This window comes from Pygocentrus nattereri, chromosome 21, assembly GCF_015220715.1.
Source record: "Pygocentrus nattereri isolate fPygNat1 chromosome 21, fPygNat1.pri, whole genome shotgun sequence".
Lineage (NCBI taxonomy): Eukaryota > Metazoa > Chordata > Actinopteri > Characiformes > Serrasalmidae > Pygocentrus > Pygocentrus nattereri.
In genome coordinates, this window is record NC_051231.1 from 34,877,735 (window position 1) to 34,897,624 (window position 19,890).

The 19,890-nt window shown below is 45.4% G+C and overlaps 1 protein-coding gene across 2 annotated transcripts; it reads right to left on the bottom strand.

Moving 5' to 3' along the window:
• Positions 1–6,342: 6,342 nt before the first annotated feature.
• srsf3b (serine and arginine rich splicing factor 3b) lies at positions 6,343–14,204 on the bottom strand. 2 transcript variants are annotated; one of them, XR_001856660.2, is made up of 8 exons: positions 14,095–14,204; positions 12,796–12,861; positions 11,322–11,532; positions 10,201–10,335; positions 9,190–9,641; positions 8,085–8,123; positions 7,136–7,222; positions 7,031–7,047 (listed from the first exon to the last, which is right to left on the bottom strand). XR_001856660.2 is itself a non-coding variant. In XM_017684463.2 (7 exons), exons 2-7 carry the CDS (start codon positions 12,800–12,802, stop codon positions 7,020–7,022), a joined length of 507 nt encoding a protein of 168 aa, XP_017539952.1. In that variant the 5' UTR covers positions 12,803–12,861; positions 14,095–14,204; the 3' UTR covers positions 6,343–7,019. The 2 variants fall into 2 exon arrangements, 1 of the variants encoding a protein (XP_017539952.1); XM_017684463.2 differs by lacking the exon at positions 9,190–9,641 and having other exon boundaries at positions 6,343–7,047.
• Positions 14,205–19,890: the final 5,686 nt, after the last annotated feature.

A 19,890-nucleotide genomic window follows, 5' to 3' on the forward strand; every position in this document is an offset into this window, starting at 1 on the left:
TGGAATATTCTCTGACTGTAATGTTGCTCACACGACCCACCAAGTGCTCCGATGAAGAAAGAACCGGGTTCTGTTTGAACTCAGGAGCTAAGAACTCCATTTCTTAAGCTGAGCTAGGCTAATCGGCTAACAGGCTAAAAGATAGCTAACGTGCTAAAGGACAGCTAACGAGCTAATCAGCTCAGCGCATGATTCACGTGAGCGTCTTTCGTGCCTCAGATGGCCGTGTTTTAGAGCCTGAGGCAGAATTAAATCCAGCTGCATCTCAAGCGCGCTGGGTGACGAAGTCCAGGCCTTTATTTCAGACCCAGAGCGCCCGATAAGGATGTTTCTGAGCTCTAGATCTGATAGATGTTATGCACCGTTTGTGTGCAGGAGGCAGTACTTTAACCCCTATGTAGTGCACTATGTAGGGAGCAGGGAGCCGTTTGAGGCGCAGCACTAATACTGTTAGCTTGGTGCTAAATAAGACTGGAAATGGCACAGAGGCGCTAATTGAAATTAGCATTGCTGTGGCGATGGTAATTTGGTGGGCAAAACAAACTATAAAGTAAATGTTTTTGCGTTTATCAGCGCTGAATTATAACGTGTTCATTATTATATCACAAAAGGTTAACATGCTCATTAAATTACTGCCGTATTGAGGGAAATCGGCGTTCAACGTGCTCTAATGGAACTACGTTTCTCGGCGGAATAATCTAAATTTATTATTATACATAATAACTTGAATAGTTTATTGTGATGCAGTGTTATAAAAGCAGTAAGCCTCTTCAGGCTGTGCTTTACGGTCATTCTGTGATTCACATTGTGCTAAATAACAGCCTGGCTCATATAAAATCACTGTAATGTGAGGCCCCTGTGAGGCTAAGCACTTTAATAATGTACAGCACTTTATAATCTATATGGTTTTTAGGCCTTACCGCGGCCCTGGGACCGGAAGGCTGCCGGTTCAATCCCCTCGGGTGACAGTCCATGACGGAAGTGAACAAGACACCTGACCCCCAACTGCTCCCCGGGCGCCGTGGATAGGGCTGCCCACTGTGTGCTCACTGCCCCCTAGTGTGCATGTATGCGGGTGTTTCACTGCACGGATGGGTTAAACGCAGAGGTCTAATTCCACAGAGACAAACGGTTGTTAATTCTCAGACTGAGCTTTGGAGGCGTGTCTGCAGATTCTTTGAGGAGCTGAAAGTGAGTCTCCTGAGAAGACTGGAAGCTGGAATGAAGGGAGAGAGTGACTCACTGACCCTCACAGAGCCGAGAGCAGGCGAATAACTTGAACTTCACGGCTGTAAATGAGTGAAAAAGTGGCCTCTAAACTTCTGCAGTGCTGAACTTGACCAGTAAAACTCACTTCTACTTGTGGAATTTTAATGGTCTGGTGTTTTGGTTGTGGTGTCCTGCCCTGTGAGTGAATGCAGATGAACTGGAAAGATGAGAGTGGTGTTTGGGTGAAGTCGGGTTCCGTGTGTGGAATCCTTTATCATGAGTGTGGTCTGAGAGGGAGGGGCTCATCCGAACTGGCTGTGCTTCCCATGTGAATAAACTGCCCTGTACGGAACACCGAGTACAGAACACGGAACACAGCCAAACACAGCGTTCCTGATTCCAGCCGACGCTCCGCCCAAAAATCACAACACTCAACCTGCACATTTATAAAACACGGTTCTTCCATGGTTCTTTAGTAAAGAAAATGGTTCTATATAGATGGTCTATATAAATGGTTCTATATAGGTTCTATATATAGAACCATGAACACTCAAAGACCACATTACTGCTTAAATGGTTCTTTTCATGGTGAAAGGCTTTCTTCAGATTGATGGAGAATGTGTTGTATATGGTTCTATACATTACCAAAAAGGGTTCTTCTGTTGTTAGAGGCTTGACATCATGAGAAGAGCAGAACCCTTTTTGGTGCTCTATAGAAACATATAAAACAAGTGCTCCATCAATCTGAAGAACCATTTCACCATGCATGGAACCATTTAAGCATGCAGATGGTTCTATATAGAACTCATGGCTCTAAACAGAGCCTCAAGTAAAGAACCATAGAAGAACCACCCTTTTTAAGACTGCAGTTATTAGCATGGTGAACTTGTTCCTTAGATTGATGGAGAATGTGTTTATATGGTTCTATATAGCACCAAAAAGGGTTCTTCTGTTGGTCGTATACAGATTAGTGCTAAATAGAAACATGCACAAGAAATTCTCCATCAAGCTGAAGAACATTTTACCACACCGTGAACCATTTAAGTTCTATGTAGAACTCATAGTGCTATGTAGAACCATTGCCTTCACTAAAGAACCATCTTTTCTGAGAGTCTAGTTAACCCATTAATGCCTGTGTCTGCAAGTGAAATGTTTCTGGTGAATCAAATCAAACCAGGTAGTTATAAAGTGAGTTTTTTATCGTTTGGTTGTGAATAAAAGTACAAACATTACACACACACACACACACACACACACACGCACACACTTCCTAAGCCGCTTCTCCCTCAGGGCTGCGGGGGGCTGCTGGAGCCTATCCCAGTGGTCATCGGACGGAGGCAGGATACACCCTGGACAGGTTGCCAGTCCATCGCAGGGCAGACAGACAGACACAAGCACTCACACCCAGGGGTAATGTAGCACATCCAATTGGCCTGACTGCATGTCTTTGGACTGTGGAAGGAAACCGGAGAACCTGCAGGAAACCCACGGGGAGAACTCCACACAGAGAGGACCCTGGTCGCCCGGCTGGGGAATCGAACCCAGGCCCTCCTTGCTGTGAGGTGACAGCGCCACCCGCCACACCTAGAACGAGTTCTGTTGCACATTCATCCCACCTTTGACTTTAACTGAACCCAAATATCATGACTTTGGACACAAAAGGGTTAAACAGAGAACTATTCTGCCCGTAGTTTAATAACAGAGCCAGCATGGTGGCAGATAAATACATACGATGATTCTAATACGCTCATCAATCACAAATCTATATAATCATGTGCGTGGATCCGAATGATGGACGGAGCCATAAAGGACGCTACAATAACTGCATGAAATGATCCATCCATCCATTTTCTAATCCGCTTCTCCGTCAGGGTCGCGGGGGGGTGCTGGAGCCTATCCCAGCAGTCTTCGGGCGGATATTAAAATGAATATTCATGATCCTTTTCAGACGGAAAACAACTATAAATAGTTTGCAGTGTATTATTAGAGCTTGAATAAATTCTGCAAAATATGTCATTTATGGAATTATGTTTGTGCTGCTATTTTAAATGGCTAAACGTTACTACGACAAGAGAAAGTGATTCAACTTGGTGCAACAGTGCCTGAATAGATTTTTGTTTACATGTCATTTTCACACTTTTACTCACAATTTGTTAATTATTCCGTTAAAGTGATCATTATAACCATTTCAGATATTGACCTCCAGCAGGAATTCCATGCCATTGATGCTGGTCTAAGCTGGTTTGTGCTGGTTTATGCAGGTGTGGTGCTGGTTTAGCTGGTCACCCAGCATCGTCATACTGGTTGACCAGCATACCAGCATGCAAACGCAACATATGCTGGTCAGTCTGGTTTTCTATCAGAGCAGTGAGGACACAGCTGATGATCGCCCTCTGCTGGTTACAGCTATGAGCTGCATAGAGCTGATTTCATGAATTAAACACTACAAGGATCTTGAGATACACTATAATGGCCAAAAGTACATGGACAGTCCTTCTAATGAGTGAGTTCAGCTATTTCAAAGTTGAAACCTACTGCTGACACAGGCACTCAACAGCCTGGATAATCTCCACAGAAAAGCACTGACCAATAGAATGATCCTAAAGCAGAGGCTCCCAATCCCAGTGTTCAGGATTTCTGGATAATTTAATTTGGCCAGGGGTGCCCAATCCTGGAGAATTTGGGTCCAACACAGTTGCCTCCAATAGGCCCGTGAAGGCCTTCATTACCCGGATCAGGTGTGACAGATCAGGGTTGGAGCTAAACTCAGGACAGGTTTATCTGCAGCCTTATTCAGCCGTAGGCTTTGCGAAACACCCCCTGGTGACTCCGGACTCTGCACATCTGTGTGTTTTCTCCACACACCTGACCAAGCCCACAGGAGCTTGTTAATAGTTAATGAGCTGTATCAGGTGTGCTGGATGAGACGAGGCACAAACAGGTGCATGGTGTAGGGTTGCCAGGCCTGGCCCTGCTGAGAAATCAAACACAGAAACAATTAAATGTTGGCTTTTCATCATGGGCTGATATCACAATGTAAAGGATCCTAATGGGTTAAAAGGTGACCTGTGACTGATTCCAGCCCTGCTGAAAAAGACCATCAGAACCATTAGGATTAAAACCTGATGGTTTTGCTTTTTCAATAGGAAAAGATTCCAAAACACCCTTCAGTGTGTGAGGTGTAAACAAAGAGATTCAGAGGGTTTGGTGTGAAACGGTTCAGACGTCTTTACAGTGGTGGTAATGGGAACCAGGCGTCGCCATGACTACAACACAGATATAGACATTTTATTTACCATCCAGAACCACCAGAGAACCTATATGAGTCTTCTGAGCTTATGTGGAATCTTCATGGTGGAAAATAGTGGAATTTTCTTTGTGGACTATTTTGCCTCACAGCGCCCTGCATATACCATGTATATGTATGAATCTGAAAACTTGCCAAAGACTGGTGGAAAGAGTGAATTGTTGCTTCTTTCTCAAACCAAATGCAAGAGATAAGAGTGTTGAATTGAGTGTAATGAAGGTTCTAGATGCAGCTAAATGTACTGTGATCTGCACTGTACTTTACATTAAACATGTACGTCTGCAGTCAGACTCTCACACACAAGGTACTTCACATTAACAAGATATCAGATCACACCTGCATTTCACAAAGTATTAATAACTTCTGTCCTGTTAAAGGACCATTAGATCAGATTTAACTTGAAGAGACTGGAACACAAACTAATTTCAGATGGAGCTGATAAACTAATTTCCAAAGGAATCAGACAGTGAAGAGCATCAGACAGGATTCTGGAGATTTTCCGTCACTTTCAGATGGAGCTGATAAACTAATTTCTAAAGGAATCACACAGTGAAGAGCATCAGACAGGATTCTGGAGATGTTCCTCCACTTTCAGATGGAGAAAATGTGTTTTAATATAAATTTGATTAATATGCCAGTATAGTCTGAAATACAGTTTCGTGTTTGGGATGTACTTCATCATGGACTGCAGTGTATCTGAAATATATAAAAATACACATCCATATATTTTTTTCCATAAGGGCAGGGAAGAATGGAGCACACAGTGAAGTTCAAATATCTATAATTACCCCCTTTACCTCAAATGTAGTCAGTCAGGACATATTTGGTGTCTGAAGTTTAGCTCCTTTAGCTTTAGCACGGAAGCTAATTAGCATGGTGCTAACAACTCGTCTAAATCGTCAGACACACCCCTCAATCTGCGTTTGGAGGTGTTCAGCGTCTCTAACAGACTCGATTGTGTGTTTTCTGGCACTTTATGACCCCAATTCTCTACAAACATGGACTAAAACACGTTAGCATAAAGCTAAAAACAGTAGCAGACATTAGCCTGAATGCTAACTCCTGTAATTCTACCCACGCCTTCATTTCAGGCTCTGAAGAACTGAACTCGTTTTTTCGCCAATCAGAACATGAGAATAACGGATACGGGTCTACAGAAACGTCAATGTTTGTGTCCCTTTGCCGATATTACATTTAAAAACCTGTTAGGGTTACAATTATATTTCTAATTATATTTAAAGTAAAATAAGCTAACAGTTTCACCTTCAGCCTCAGTTAATCAATACTCGTTTATAATCAATCATATAGAATTCACCACAGAGGAGCTCGTCCCCACAGCCGTGTGTGAAGGCTGAGGCCGTGTTTTGAGATAAACATGTTTTTTCTTCAATTTTAGCTGCAAAAATCTCTACACGACTACAGGAATATATGAATTAAACCAAGAAAACAAATCCTGTATAAATATTATAAAATATGTAATGAAAGTTCCCCAGGAGTCGAGTCACTGGTGTTACCGCCTAACTAAAAACTCTTATTCTGAAATAAAAGTCACGCCGATGACGTCACTCGACTTCCTCTGACCCGTTTTCTGAGGATCTATGGAGAAAAGCTCATGGTGAGTCCACTGGGTCTCTCAGTTCTCAGAGATCTTCTCATTCAGCTCATGATCTCATATGAAGCTTCTAGCTGACTAAAAACTTTATGTGAAACACCGATGACGGTCAGTAACACCAGTGACCCCTATGGAGCGACCGGAGAGGGGAAGTTTCTGTAGAACATGCGAGGATAAAAACATAATTCCACTGTAGTGCAACACGGAGGCCACAGATTCTGGAACCAGTTTAATTTCAGATAAACATTACAAACGGTACAAACACTAGGGAGGACAAAAAAAAAGGAGCAAAACAATGTATGAAGGTCAAAAACCTGTTCATGGTGCTGTACGTTTCCCCGTCCCCGTCTCGAGCTACACGCCACAATGTCCAATTTATAGAGGCTCCTCAACGCTAAACATACGGGGGGGGGGATGTGGGGGACGCGGGGGGTAAAGGGACTTCACATCTCCACTTTTAGGAGCTCATGACACAATAGGGAATGGACACAGCAAAAAAACAAGACACCCAGTTCCTTACATTCACGAACCTTCCATGCATCATCAGGAGGAGAAAACAAAAAACCCCAAAAACTTTCATTAAAATAAAAATAAAAAAGGGGGGGATCCCAGATGGAATGCTGCCGGATGAAAAATGAAGTGTAATACAGCAAAGAGTGGAGCACCATCTCACACACACACACACACACATCGCAGGGAAACACAACCGCTCTAAAACATCTGATCACTTTATAAAATAAGAGGGGAAAAAAATAAAATAAAAAAAAGACAACAGACAAAGCAAGATGAGTCTGGGGGGGACGCAGAGTCCACAACGCTGGAGTTAAAAGACGACTGATCGCAGTCTTTACACAAGCCTTCTGTAGCGACCGTCTCAGCGCCTCACCGCTCTCACCTCCTGTCGTTCGACCTAGAGCGACTGCAGAGACAAAAAGCCACAGGGGTCAGCGACGGACGCTTCACTGGGGAACAAGGAGGTTCATTAGCGGTCAGTTAAAGTGTGGTACCTTCTGGATCTGGAGAAGGATCGAGATGGTTTATGGTTCCTGTCTCGAGACAGAGACCTCTCCCTTCTGCGGTCTCTGGAGAAAGATCTACGCATGGAGAGAGAACACAGCTAAACAGATGGACGGGAACAGCACTAGAGGGGATAACAGCGACACTGACGACTCAACAGAACTCCGATAACAGAGCCAATATAAGCTCATCAACACCGTATAGGATTTAATCTCCTGCCCGGCCTGCTCAACAGCCACTCCCTCAGACATATTTATAGGCAGCTCTGGGGAATCAGGGATGGACAATGAGAAATTTACAGTTTTTATTCCCAAGCACAGTACAAGTGCAGTTTCAGGAGACACACACACACACACACACACACACACACACACACACACACACACACACACACTTCAGTAGACAGTTCTATATGGTAAAATGAATGGGGGGGGCCTTTCCACGATTAAACGAGTCTTTGCATTGTGAGAATGTTCCTCAGACTGATGAATGTGCTGCAGATAGTTCTATATAGCACCTGAAAGGTACAAGCTCAACACCAACAAAGACCCCTTTTCAAAAAAGGTTCTATATAGAACCATCCAAAGGCACTCTTCACACCAAGAACCCTTTAATCATGCAGAAGGTTCTTTGAATGTTCTTGATTCTACATAGAACCGTTGGTTACTAAAGAAACTTTAGAAAAACCATCTTTAAGAGTGTAAAATCACACACACGCACAGCCTTGTGCCTAAAATGATATCTAATGCTGGACGGATGTTGAAGCCAAATGATTTCATCCAAATAAAAACACAAACACATTAGATTGAAGGGAAATGAACAGGTATGAGTTTAGTGGTTGGTTCTAACCGTTAACTCATAGCCGGACAGAGAAGCGCATGTTCCTGACTCGGGAGGAAATACAGTAGCAGACAGAGGATGAAGGCCGGTTGTGTTTACCTGCTGCGGCTGCGGCTAAAGCTCCTCCTGCGGGGCGATCTGGGGGGGAGAAGAGGGACGAGAGAGAGAGAGAATGAGTGAGCAACAGAGGGACACAGCTAACATCAGCCTTTTAACCTCATCCTGCCAGAAAACACCTGCACTCGCCACTCGCTCTCAGCACGGCCGCGCTACGGGCCGGAGAGCCGCTAGGAAGGGAGGGAGGGGAGGAAATTTGACCAGGGGTGGTGAGAGCACCCCGTACAGCAGAGGGTTGGTCAATAACGGCAGTTTTAGAGGGATTTACAAACAGGAAACTGCAGCACCGTTCTCCAGACACAGTCTAAACCGAGTGCCAGACTGAGGAGGGCTCTAAAACAGAGCTGCAGGGAGTCTGAACCAAGTCATCGAATAATCACAAGGATCACGTAACTGACACTGACGCACTGCAGGCGCTCCATCAGGCTCCTGACCCAAACGGTCATTCTGACAGACTGTAATGCATTACAGGAAGCATAGGGGGCAGTGTGAGCTTTTTTTAAAGTTTTGCTGCATGGTAAATCGACTGGCGCACAGATATAACCTGATTTTAGTCGCGCTGTCAATTAGACAGTCAATAACAGCCCTAATTTAAAATAGAGCCCACCCAAAAGCACGGCTAAGGCCGGGCTTAATCTGTGTCTGGACAACCGGGCACAACTGATACGCCAATTGGGGGGCAGATACGGGGATAAGGAGGGGGCTGCATTCTCTCTGAACTGCTAAAGCAATTTATGCAGTTTTTGTGGAAACTGAGGAATCTTCGTTACTGCGGCACAGAAAAAAAAAAGCAAAGACAACTCAGCAAAAAACCATCATAACGCAGTCAATGAGAGAGCACAGAGCGCTGAGGCACAATGCTCAAAAGGAGAAACATTATGTAGCCTGTTGGGAGTTTAAAAGGAGAGAGCTCCTTCAGACTCTTCAAACGAACAGCCTCGCTCAGGAGCCATCCCCCTTTAAACCGTTTCATACCAACCCTTGAATTTCTGGATTAAAAATGGAAAAAAGGCACCTTTTTCAACCTGTCTCTTCATTTTTTACAACTGTATTCAGCATCAAACTGTATGAAGCAGGAAAAACTTACTAGTCTTTTGGTTTTCAACAAGCTAGAAATGGCGAAGGGGAGGCGGAGTGCCGGCCGGGGAGGCGGGACTTGGCGGAAAAGGGCAGGCCAGATGCTGCCAGCTGATTAGTTGGCTTGTGGATGGGGGCTGGCTGTAGTGGATTTTTCCTGCTTTTATTGGTTAGCCGAAGGCTGTTGCTGGTGGGTTGTAGTGTAGACATTTGGGAACGTAAAACACGCTGATTGGTCAGGAATGTGAGGTGGGCCGCTGCTGATTGGGTGTTAAGGTTGGAGGAGGAGGAGCTGAGAACGGCATGCTCAGGAACCAATGGGCTGGGCTGGTGCGACCTGACGGTTGGCCATGCCTGGGTCATGTGACACGAACCCAGCCAGCTGATTGGGGCACGCTGGTCACATGATGCTGAAAGAGGACTAGTTGACTGAGGTTGGTGAGAAGAGGCATGGTGGTGACTCTGCAACGGGGTTCATTTTTATTAATATAGATGATAAAAGGAAAAGTAAATAAAAAACAACCTTTATTAAATGAAACAAAAAATTGCATTTCAAATCATCACTAGCCCCCCCAACTGAGAGACTGAGAACAGCTAGCATCACAATAATTGCCTGCCGACTACTCTGGAGCAATTAACACTGCTAAGCAAGTAATAAACCACCTCCAAAACTACTGTGATGCGCAAAAGCAAGGCATTGTTAAGAGCTATTACCCAAAGAAGACCATTAACACCTGAAACAAACCTAGCCTGGGGTATTTAAGCCACTGATACCCTGACAGTCTCAATTTTAAATGATCAAATGATCAACAAATGGCAAGTGAGGATGAAAAAGAAAAAAAACTGCATGCCATCTGAAACAGAGTCAAAAACAGCTCGTGCAGAAAGATCAGGAACAGCTCGGAGGGAGCAGCGGCTTTAATGGTTTGGATGGTTATACTGGGGGAGGGGCAGAAACCGATTAGTTATTCATCTCTGATAGAGATTACACTTCACACAGGTGTGCAGGGGGCGGAGTTACCTGCGCCTGGGAGGCGGGCTGCGGCGTCGGTAATCGTCACGCGGGCGGCGGCTCCAGGAGGGGGGCGGGCCTCGGTTACGCGAGCGCTTTTCGCCATTGGACATCTCGACCCTCACGCGGCAGCCGCACAGAGTCCTGCATTACAGTGAACAGACATCAGACCGAGCTGGACACCTCCTGCGTCACTGGACACAAACTACGACAAACAATGAGACATTTCTAAAACAGTAAATGACAAATAGTGAATGATATCAAATCTGATCTGATCCATAAACTCGCTGCTGCGGGAAGGAAACCTGCACTGTCGGCTAATCTGAAGTGACTAGGCTTACAGTGCATATTAACATCAATCCAGTGTTCAGTAAAATCAGCAGATGTGTAGAATGTGTACGATGTGTTTATTGATAATGTTGGAACAAAACCTCACCTCCCCATTTTTGGAGTTTTTGCAGGTGGTCATCATTTGAAAGTGCCCGTTCTTTTCTTTATGAAATTTGCACACAATGTATGGACCAAAAGAAGTGCCTGGATCCACTGACTTCCATTAAAAGTGCAATAGGTTTTCCCTTTCTCCTGTAAAGTTAACGTTTTGGGCATACGAGGTTTTCTCCCGACAGCAGTGATGTGCTGGTGTGCGCCTGAATGGCTAGACCCCCACCTCCCCCCACAGACAGTAAAGGGCACACAGAGCGCCACCTAGCGTCATGAGGTAGCACCAATTGAAGGCTTTGCTGCCAAAACCACGCTGGGAAGCAGAACTAACGTTAAAAAAAAAAAAAAAAAACAAAAAAAACAAATATTACAAATTAGATGCATTTCAAAATTTGATATTGATGATCGTTTCAAGCAGACAAGCACTGAACCATCTTCCCGAGAATCTGTACTGCTCCAAGCGAACTTCCCGTAAAACACGAAGCCTTTTCAGGTGGACATGCTGCACCTCGCCACGCCCAGACGAAAGCATTCAGGAACCAGCCTGGCGGGTCATTTGCATAGTGGCATGAATGCAGCGCGGCTTCATGCTTTCCTTCTTCAAATAGCCGCGTTTACGCCCTTCGCCTTTCGGCAACACCCTGCCTCTACTCTCACTGATCAACCCCAGACGTGCACATCCGCCTCACCTGCCGTCCAGTTCTCTGACTGCGTCTGTAGCGTCACGAGGGTCCTCGAATTCTACGAACGCAAAGCCTGGGGGGTTCCTGGCCACCCAGACGCTGCGCAGCGGGCCGTAGTACCCAAACGCCCTCTCCAGCTCTGATTTATTACCGTTGTTCCCCAGGTTCCCCACGTACACCTTGCAGTCCAGTGGACAGTCTCTATGCATGCCGGGATCTGGAGACGGAGAGAATAAACGAAAAGAAAAGATCAGAGAGAAGCGGAGACTGAGGCTAGAAACGCCGACTTGCCTTTAGATTAACCAACGGAGAGATTAGCTCCCAGGACAGCGGGGATAAAAGACTAGGCTTAATCTTAATCTGGACTCATTTATAGGACATTAAGATTTGGCTTCAGTTTAAGGACTGAAAGTGAAAAGTAACAGCCAGTAAACTTCGCCGAGGAGAAAACCACACTGCTAATAAAAACTCTAGGCCATTAGAATTTAGGAACTCAAATTTAGCTTTATAAATATAAAATGTGTGTAGGTTTTTGGTAAATCGCCCTTTAGCAGCCCCAAGCCAGGTAAATGTGCGATCTGCATGTCAGCCCACATGGAAACAGGAAGCCAATACATGGTAGATGTTTGAATAACGGCAAAACGCTGAGACGCTCGCAAAGAGGCCCCAAAGATTAATCAGAATAAAACGCACCGCAAGAAGACAAAAATAAATAAATAAAATAAAATACGTACAAAACGGTTAGACTAAAACCAGCGCTATATTAGTAATAAATTAGTCTGGGCTGGTTTATGTTTATGAACAGACGCCTACAGATCAACATAGTAAAGGAGCTCATCTGTGATCCTGAGTTTAAAGCCAGTTTTTATTCAACTTAAACTTGGAACTAAGTTGTAAATAAATCTGAAACTTTGCTTGTGTGTAAAAAGTGATTTCAGAGCCACTCGGTTCTCCCTGATGGAAACTGTTTACCTTCAGTGTTTCTGATCATTTTAATAGACGTCAGCGTCACTAATTAATGACGTTCTATTAAAAGACTGGTTTACCAAGAGAGACGCTGGAGGACTTTCACCTGAAATGAGTTCATGAAGCCAGTCTGCTTATAAAAATGATAACAGGACATCAGAGCCAGAATTACTCTTTTAGTACTTTTACTTTATACTTAAGTACATTTGAAGGGAAATACTTTAGTACTTTTACTCAAGTGGAGGTCTAAAGGGAGGAACTTCTACTTTTACTGGAGTGATATTTTACCTTGGGGGTAAAGTTTTTGTGTACTTCGTCCAGCACTCAAGGACAGATAAACAGGCTGAATGAATAATGATTATAAGCATTACTCAAACACATCCACAAATAAATATTCCCAACAGGAGCTGGAAACGGCACTGCAAGCTGTTCCAGGCCACAAGAGAGCAATAACTTGGTACACAAATCAGAGATAAAACGGATTAGTATGCAAAAGTATGAAAATGGTGTTTACCTCCCATTTCAACAGGCCTCGACTCTCTAAACACACACCGATACTCTGGAAAACACGAATCGGCCGCTGAAAGAAGAAACTGTGATTAGATTTTCATGCAACACAACACTGTAAGAAAGAGAGGAAGAGAAAAACGACTTTATAAAGAACTCTACGCATTTCGCTCTGCATTCAGACCGCGTGGCGGCATTCGGCTGACGCTCTTGTGAAGGTGGTGTTGGGAGTCTTGCCCAAGGACTCTTACTGGTATAGTGTGGGGTGGTTACCCAGGCGGGGCACTGAACCCCAGTCTACAGCAGAGAAGGCCGGGGTTTTATCCACTACACTAGCCAACCCCTCCCAGCCTGTGTAAAGCTGCAGCGATGGGCTTCACAACTTGTCTGCTTTCTCTGATGAGCATCAGCTTCATGCGCCTGGTGTGGACCTGCATTCAGCTCTTCACACACCCCCATCACGACCCACAGGGAGGCGAAGCTGAAGGGGGCGAGCCAGGGGCCCAACACCAGCCGACGGGTCATTTCCCTAATGAAATAAATCCTCTTAAGCTTCCAGAATCTGCTGCTGTGGGTTTAAACCCGAGCGCACACTCCTGGGTCCATTTAACCCCCGTGTTTGACAGCTTACTGTAACACACAGACCCGCATTAAGAACCAGGCCCGCGCGGTCTTAACCTCCCACTAACCAAACTAAACGGACACGAACGGACACGAGCTCCTGTTTTCGGACGCGACGCGCGTATAATGACCAAAACACTCGTAAAGCACCGCTTCACTGCGGGTTTTACTCAACTAGCGCAGCCACGAACGAAGCCGTTCTCAGTCGAATTCTCCGTTCCACCTTAAAAGGCGCGGCACTGCAGTCTGGCGCCGACACATGGCACAACGCAGCAGCCGCGCCATTTAAGGTGGAACGGAAAAATTGCCGAAGACGCCGAACTCGGCCTCGTCCGCCTTTGTTAGCCACCAGCTCAAAATGGCGCAGGGGAACGGAGGGAGCAGCGGGACCCCAAACACGGAGCATCTCAGCCCGAAAAGGGGGGTTTAATTATCCCGAAAGCACCCGGTTCGCGGCGAAACCCGCAGCGGACGGGGTTAGACGCGCGCCGAGGCGCTTATCAGCGGTTATGGAAGTAGCCGTGCAGCTATGCTAAGCTAACAGCTCTGAAATGGCTGCGCCTGCCAGAATGACCCCGAAACGGTCTTTAAGCCGACCTACCGCGAAGCAAACACGCCGCAGCGAGACGGATCCGGCAGCCTAGACGCGCACAGCTCCGCGGAAAAGGGACGGGAGTGTATTTACCGTGTTTCAGTCCGTCCGAACCGCCGCTCTTCGCTCCCTGCGCTAATCGACTTTCGGCCCTGAAATGGCGAAGCAGAAATTGGCGCCGCCTGTAGCTCTGACGTAGGGCGCGGAGGGGAGGGGCTAGGCCGAATGGGAGGAGCCTACTGATTAATAATTTAAAAGTATTCCGATTTTTAAAAGTATTAAAAGGGAATTCCAGTGAAATTCCTTCACAGTTCAGAGTTTAAATGTAATCAGAGGTTCAGAGGGTTTGGTGTGAAACGGTTCAGACGTCTTTACAGCGGCGGTGATGGGAACCAGGCGTCGCCATGACTACAACACAGATATAGACACTTTATTTACTATCTAGAACCACCAGAGAACGTTACCGCTACTGAGCGCTGATTGGTTAGCGTTACTGATTGGTTGGTGAGCAGGGAAGCTCATTGGCTGTTCGCGCTCCCTGACGTCATAAACGTTAACGAGGCGCCGTTTTAAACTCCTGTAACTCGAGATAAAAGCTCTTAAATATCACAGCGGTGTTAAAATGTTTTGTTCTGCTCGGGAAATGAAGGAATTCTTTACATTCTTTACATTCAAAACCACTGACCCCTGCTGGTCAAACGTATGAACTGCAGCTCTAAGTCTGTGTCCTGGTGGGGAGACGTTTCAGGACAGAACTCAGCTGAATAGGTCCATAAGAACAGTGAGACCTCATCATTCTTCTGTGCAGCTCTGTTCTAGATCACAGAACCCTCTCAGCATTCTCAAACGTTGCTATGGTTTCGCGGCAGTGCACGTTGAGGTGTTTTCTCTTGTTTGATGGACGTGTCTTATGTTACCCGATCATCACTGACATGTATACAAACCCTGCTGTATTATAACGGTGGTGCACACAATGGATTCTAATGAAGGCCTCCACAGATGTGGCCACTGCAGCTGTTGACGGTGTTATTGACATGTTTGTTGTATTTAAAAACTCATCAGGCTCCGAAAACTGAGCATTGCCTTCTCAGCTGCTGTGGTTGCAATGCTTATGTTTGTTTGTTTAACACCATTTACATAAACCTTTTGCTGTGTTTTGGGGCAGAATGGAGCCCATGTGTCTTACAAAAAGCAATAAAGGTGTCATTTCTGACTGGTTCCCATAGAGGGCGTCAGGGAGTAGTGTTTTATTTGAGCTATTTCTGTCAGTTGTGAGAACAGACAGCTTGGTAGTAAACTAGCTGTAAACTGAGGTGTTTAAAACTCCAGCAGAACTGCTGTGTCTGATCCACTCAGACCAGCACAACACACACTAACACACCACCACCACGTCAGTGGCTGTCTTTACATGCAGAGATTTTCTCCAATCCGATTGAGCACATTTCCATTACAGATTAAGTCTGAGGTGTTTATTCTCACTCTACTCTACTTAATCTGATGATAATCTCCGTTTACCTGCTCACTACAAGTAATCAGATCCAAAATAACGCGAATGAGTAGAGAACTGCTTAGTGTGAATGTTACCATGATGACCAGCATCCCGTGAGTCCAGTCAGAGCGAGATGAGCAGCAGTGAGCAGTGATTGTGTTTTTAACTGCTTTAAAATGACGTCAGACTCAGGAAAACGTCCTTCACACGTCCTTATTAAAGAAGGCCGAGAGGAAGACGTCGTGCTCTGAGACGCATAAGCTGGACGTCCGTCCCACCGCCGTCTTTTAAAGATCAGAGCATGAACTTCGTCTCCTCTGCAGACCAGTTTCTGCTCCGCCGTGTTGAACGGTATAAACTCTCACTGTGACGCGACGCTCATGCAGAACGGACTGAAACTTTCCGATAGGGAATGTAATCGGATTCAGGCATTTACACGGATATTATTCTTCCATTTAATGGATTATTTACAGGATTGTTCAATCGGATAGAAGCTGTATTCCGAATGGCCTCAATCAGACTAGACTATTCCGACTGAAGTGTTTACGTGGACGTGTTCTGTTAGGAGCTATTCATCGGATTATTAACGGATTATTAGGCTGCGTGTAAACGTGGCTATTGTTACTGCAGTGCTGAGAATGATCCACCACCCAAATAGTACCTGCTCTGTGAGGGTCCATGGGGGTCCTGACCACTGAAGAACAGGGTAACAGAGTATCAGAGAAACAGATGGACTACAGTCTGTAACTGTAGAACTACAGAGTGAGACTGTACGGTCAGTGGAGCTGATAGAGTGGACAGTGTAGACCAAGCTACTGTCTATTTCTACCCAGTATATTGAATTCAGTAAATAAAAGGTACCCGTGCTTTAGAACCTGTGGAAATGCAGCATATAGAGCTGATACGCAGATGCAGAGCAGCTAGAGCTTTTTACTCTTCATTTAGAATATCAATAAAATGGATATTTTGGTCCTGAGGTGCCCAAACTTATGCACAGGAACGTGTGTATAGCTGCCTGTGGCCGTTTGTGAGCGGGCGGCTCTCCTGCTGTGCTGTGTTGGTCTGATCAGTGATGGTGCCTAGAGTGCAGTTTGAGTCGGAGGCGAGTTTCCCTGCAGTTTGATTCAGATTCTCTGTTCACACTGCAGGTCAGATCAGGACACAGAACCGATTCACGGTTCACTTCCTTCTCTCTAGATATGCGTTTCCATCAGGAGGAAATCCGGCTTTAGCTGCCCAAACAGACGGCTGTGTTACTGTGACACTTTTTTTGTGTTTGTTGTATTTTAACCCTGATCTCGGCTACAGAGGGAGAAACGTCGGTCTGCTCTGACCGTCCTGAAGCTGTTTGGCGTTAAAGGCTGAGCTGGACACCGTCTGTTTACACTCATGATGACCACACCAACACAGGAAACTGGAAACCGTCCCCACCTGTGGAGCCAGCGCTCCGTACTCTCCCATCAGCTCATCGGTTCGTCTGTCTCTTTGGCTGTTGTCTGGTCTCAGGTCTTGATGTTGCTCTTCTGAAGAGCCTGTGATGAACATCCTGCCCAACTTCAGAAACTCGGTCTTATTTGGTATATAAGTGGCTCCATTTTCTGTTTGGTGCAAATACAAATACCTGTGTCAGGTGTTTTAGTGACGGAAAAAAAGCCAAGAAATCAGCTCGGAACAAACCTTTGATCCACGTATTCAAACATTAAAGGGGAATTACACAGATTTTTCAATATTCTCCCATAATTGAGGTGTAATCAGAGGTTCTGAGTGGGTTTGGTGTGAAACGGTTCAGGCATCTTTACAGTGGTGGTGATGGAAACCAGGCGTCGCCATGACTACAACACAGATATAGACACTTTATTTACCATCCAGAACCTCCAGAGAACCTACACGAGTCTTCTGAGCTTATATGGAATGTTGATGATGGAAAATAGTGGAAAATCTGGAATAATGAGTTTTCTTTGGGGACTATTTTGCCGCACAGCGCCCTGCATGTCTCCCTCCACCATGAATGGAGTTGAAGTTCTCTAAACTCTCATAAAACAGCGTCTCAGTCATCAGGCAGTGAATTCAGAACCAGCTCATGTAGGAACTTTCTGTAGGAGCTTTTAGAGGGACGTCTGGTTCCTATCACCACCACTGTGAGGAGCTTTTAGAGGGACGTCTGGTTCCCATCACCACCACTGTGAACGGTTCTGACTATTTAGTACAGAGAGTTTCACACCAAACTGCTCAGAACCAGTTAATTATGTAGAATTTTTGAGAGATCAATGGAGTTTTCCTTTAAATAAGATCTAGATAATATCAGGTGTGTTGTGGTCCAGCTCGTCACCAGGCTTCACTTAACTGGCAACGACCGTTTCTTAAACTTCTCCAGAGTTGAAAACAGTGTTTTAATAATAAGCGAATGATTTCCCAGCTCTTCCAGAACGTGATCTTAATTGTTTTTGTCTCTCCAGTTTCTATGACCATAGAATGCAGGACGTCTCTGGCGTGACCTCCTGACCTTCAGCACAGGCGTTTTTGCCGGGTCTGTTTTGAGCGTGCATTGTTGAGGCAGCTGGTCGCTAACTAGCCGATTTAAAGTGCAGAGGAATTTAGTGTAGGAGCGTAATGACTCCTGCATTCCTCTCAGACAGAGACCAGCTCTGTTAAGCGTTACTATAGTGATAGAGGCTCTGTGGTTCCTCTCGCGCTACAAACACAATCATTTTGATTTAATTGCTCGGTTTCGAAGCTGAAATCCGTCACCAAGATTAAAGCATTTTAATGAGGCAGAACAATGACAGCGGCGCTGAATCCGTGAGCAGGAACTAAACGCTTATTCCTTTACAGAGAAAGTTTGATGAAGGATTTTATTTACTCAGTTTGGACAAAAATTCAGACTAAAAGATGCCACTGTTTTTATCAGAGTGACATGTTTTGTCCATGTTAAGTGTTTTATACAGTATCAGAAAATGCACCAGAGATTTTTCACAATCTTTTCTACATAATTAAACAGTTTAGATGTAATCAGAGCGGTTCTGAGCGGTTCTGAGCGGTTCGGTGTGAAACGCCCAGTTCTAAATAAACTTAGAGTCAGATCCGTTCCCAGTGGTGGTGATGGGAACCAGACGTCCCTCTAAAAGCTCCTCACAGTGGTGGTGATGGGAACCAGACGTCCCTCTAAAAGCTCCTCACAGTGGTGGTGATGGGAACCAGACGTCCCTCTAAAAGCTCCTACAGAAAGTTCCTACATGAACTGGTTCTGAATTCACTGCCTGATGACTGAGACGCTGTTTTATGAGAGTTTAGAGAACTTCAACTCCATTCATGGTGGAGGGAGACATGCAGGGCGCTGTGCGGCAAAATAGTCCCCAAAGAAAACTCATTATTCCAGATTTTCCACTGTTTTCCAGATAGACAGACAGAGAGACAGACAAATAGACAGATAGATAGACAGAGAGACAGACAGACAAATAGACAGATAGATAGACAGAGAGACAGACAGACAGATAGACAGACAGACAGAGAGACAGACAGGCAGACAGAGAGACAGACAGACGGATATACAGACAGACAGAGAGACAGACAGACAGATGGATATACATACAGACAGAGAGACAGACAGACAGAAAGATATACAGACAGACAGAGACAGACAGACAGAGAGACAGACAGACAGACAGACAGAAAGACAGACAGACAGATATACAGACAGACAGACAGACAGACAGATATACAGACAGACAGACATACAGACAGAGAGACAGACAGACAGATATACAGACAGAGAGACAGACAGACAGATATACAGACAGAGAGACAGACAGACAGACAGATATACAGACAGACAGAGAGACAGACAAAGAGACACATAGACAGACAGACAGGCAGAGAGACAGACAGACAGACAGACAGAGAGACAGACAGACAGAAAGATATACAGACAGACAGAGACAGACAGACAGAGAGACAGACAGACAGACAGATATACAGACAGACAGACAGACAGAAAGACAGACAGACAGATATACAGACAGACAGACAGACAGACAGATATACAGACAGACAGATATACAGACAGACAGACAGACAGAGAGACAGACAGACAGATATACAGACAGAGAGACAGACAGACAGACAGATATACAGACAGACAGAGAGACAGACAAAGAGACACATAGACAGACAGACAGGCAGAGAGACAGACAGACAGACAGGCAGAGAGACAGACAGACAGACAGATGAATTTAGCATTGCCTGCACATTCACACGCTAAGTGTTTAGTAGATGGGCCGTGAGCGGCGTGGAGGAGAAGAGCCGCCCCTGGATCGCCGGGCGGGGTGACGGGCAGTGACTGAGATGACCAGCGCATAAAAGTCACAGTGCCGCACAAACACACTCACACACACTCACACGCC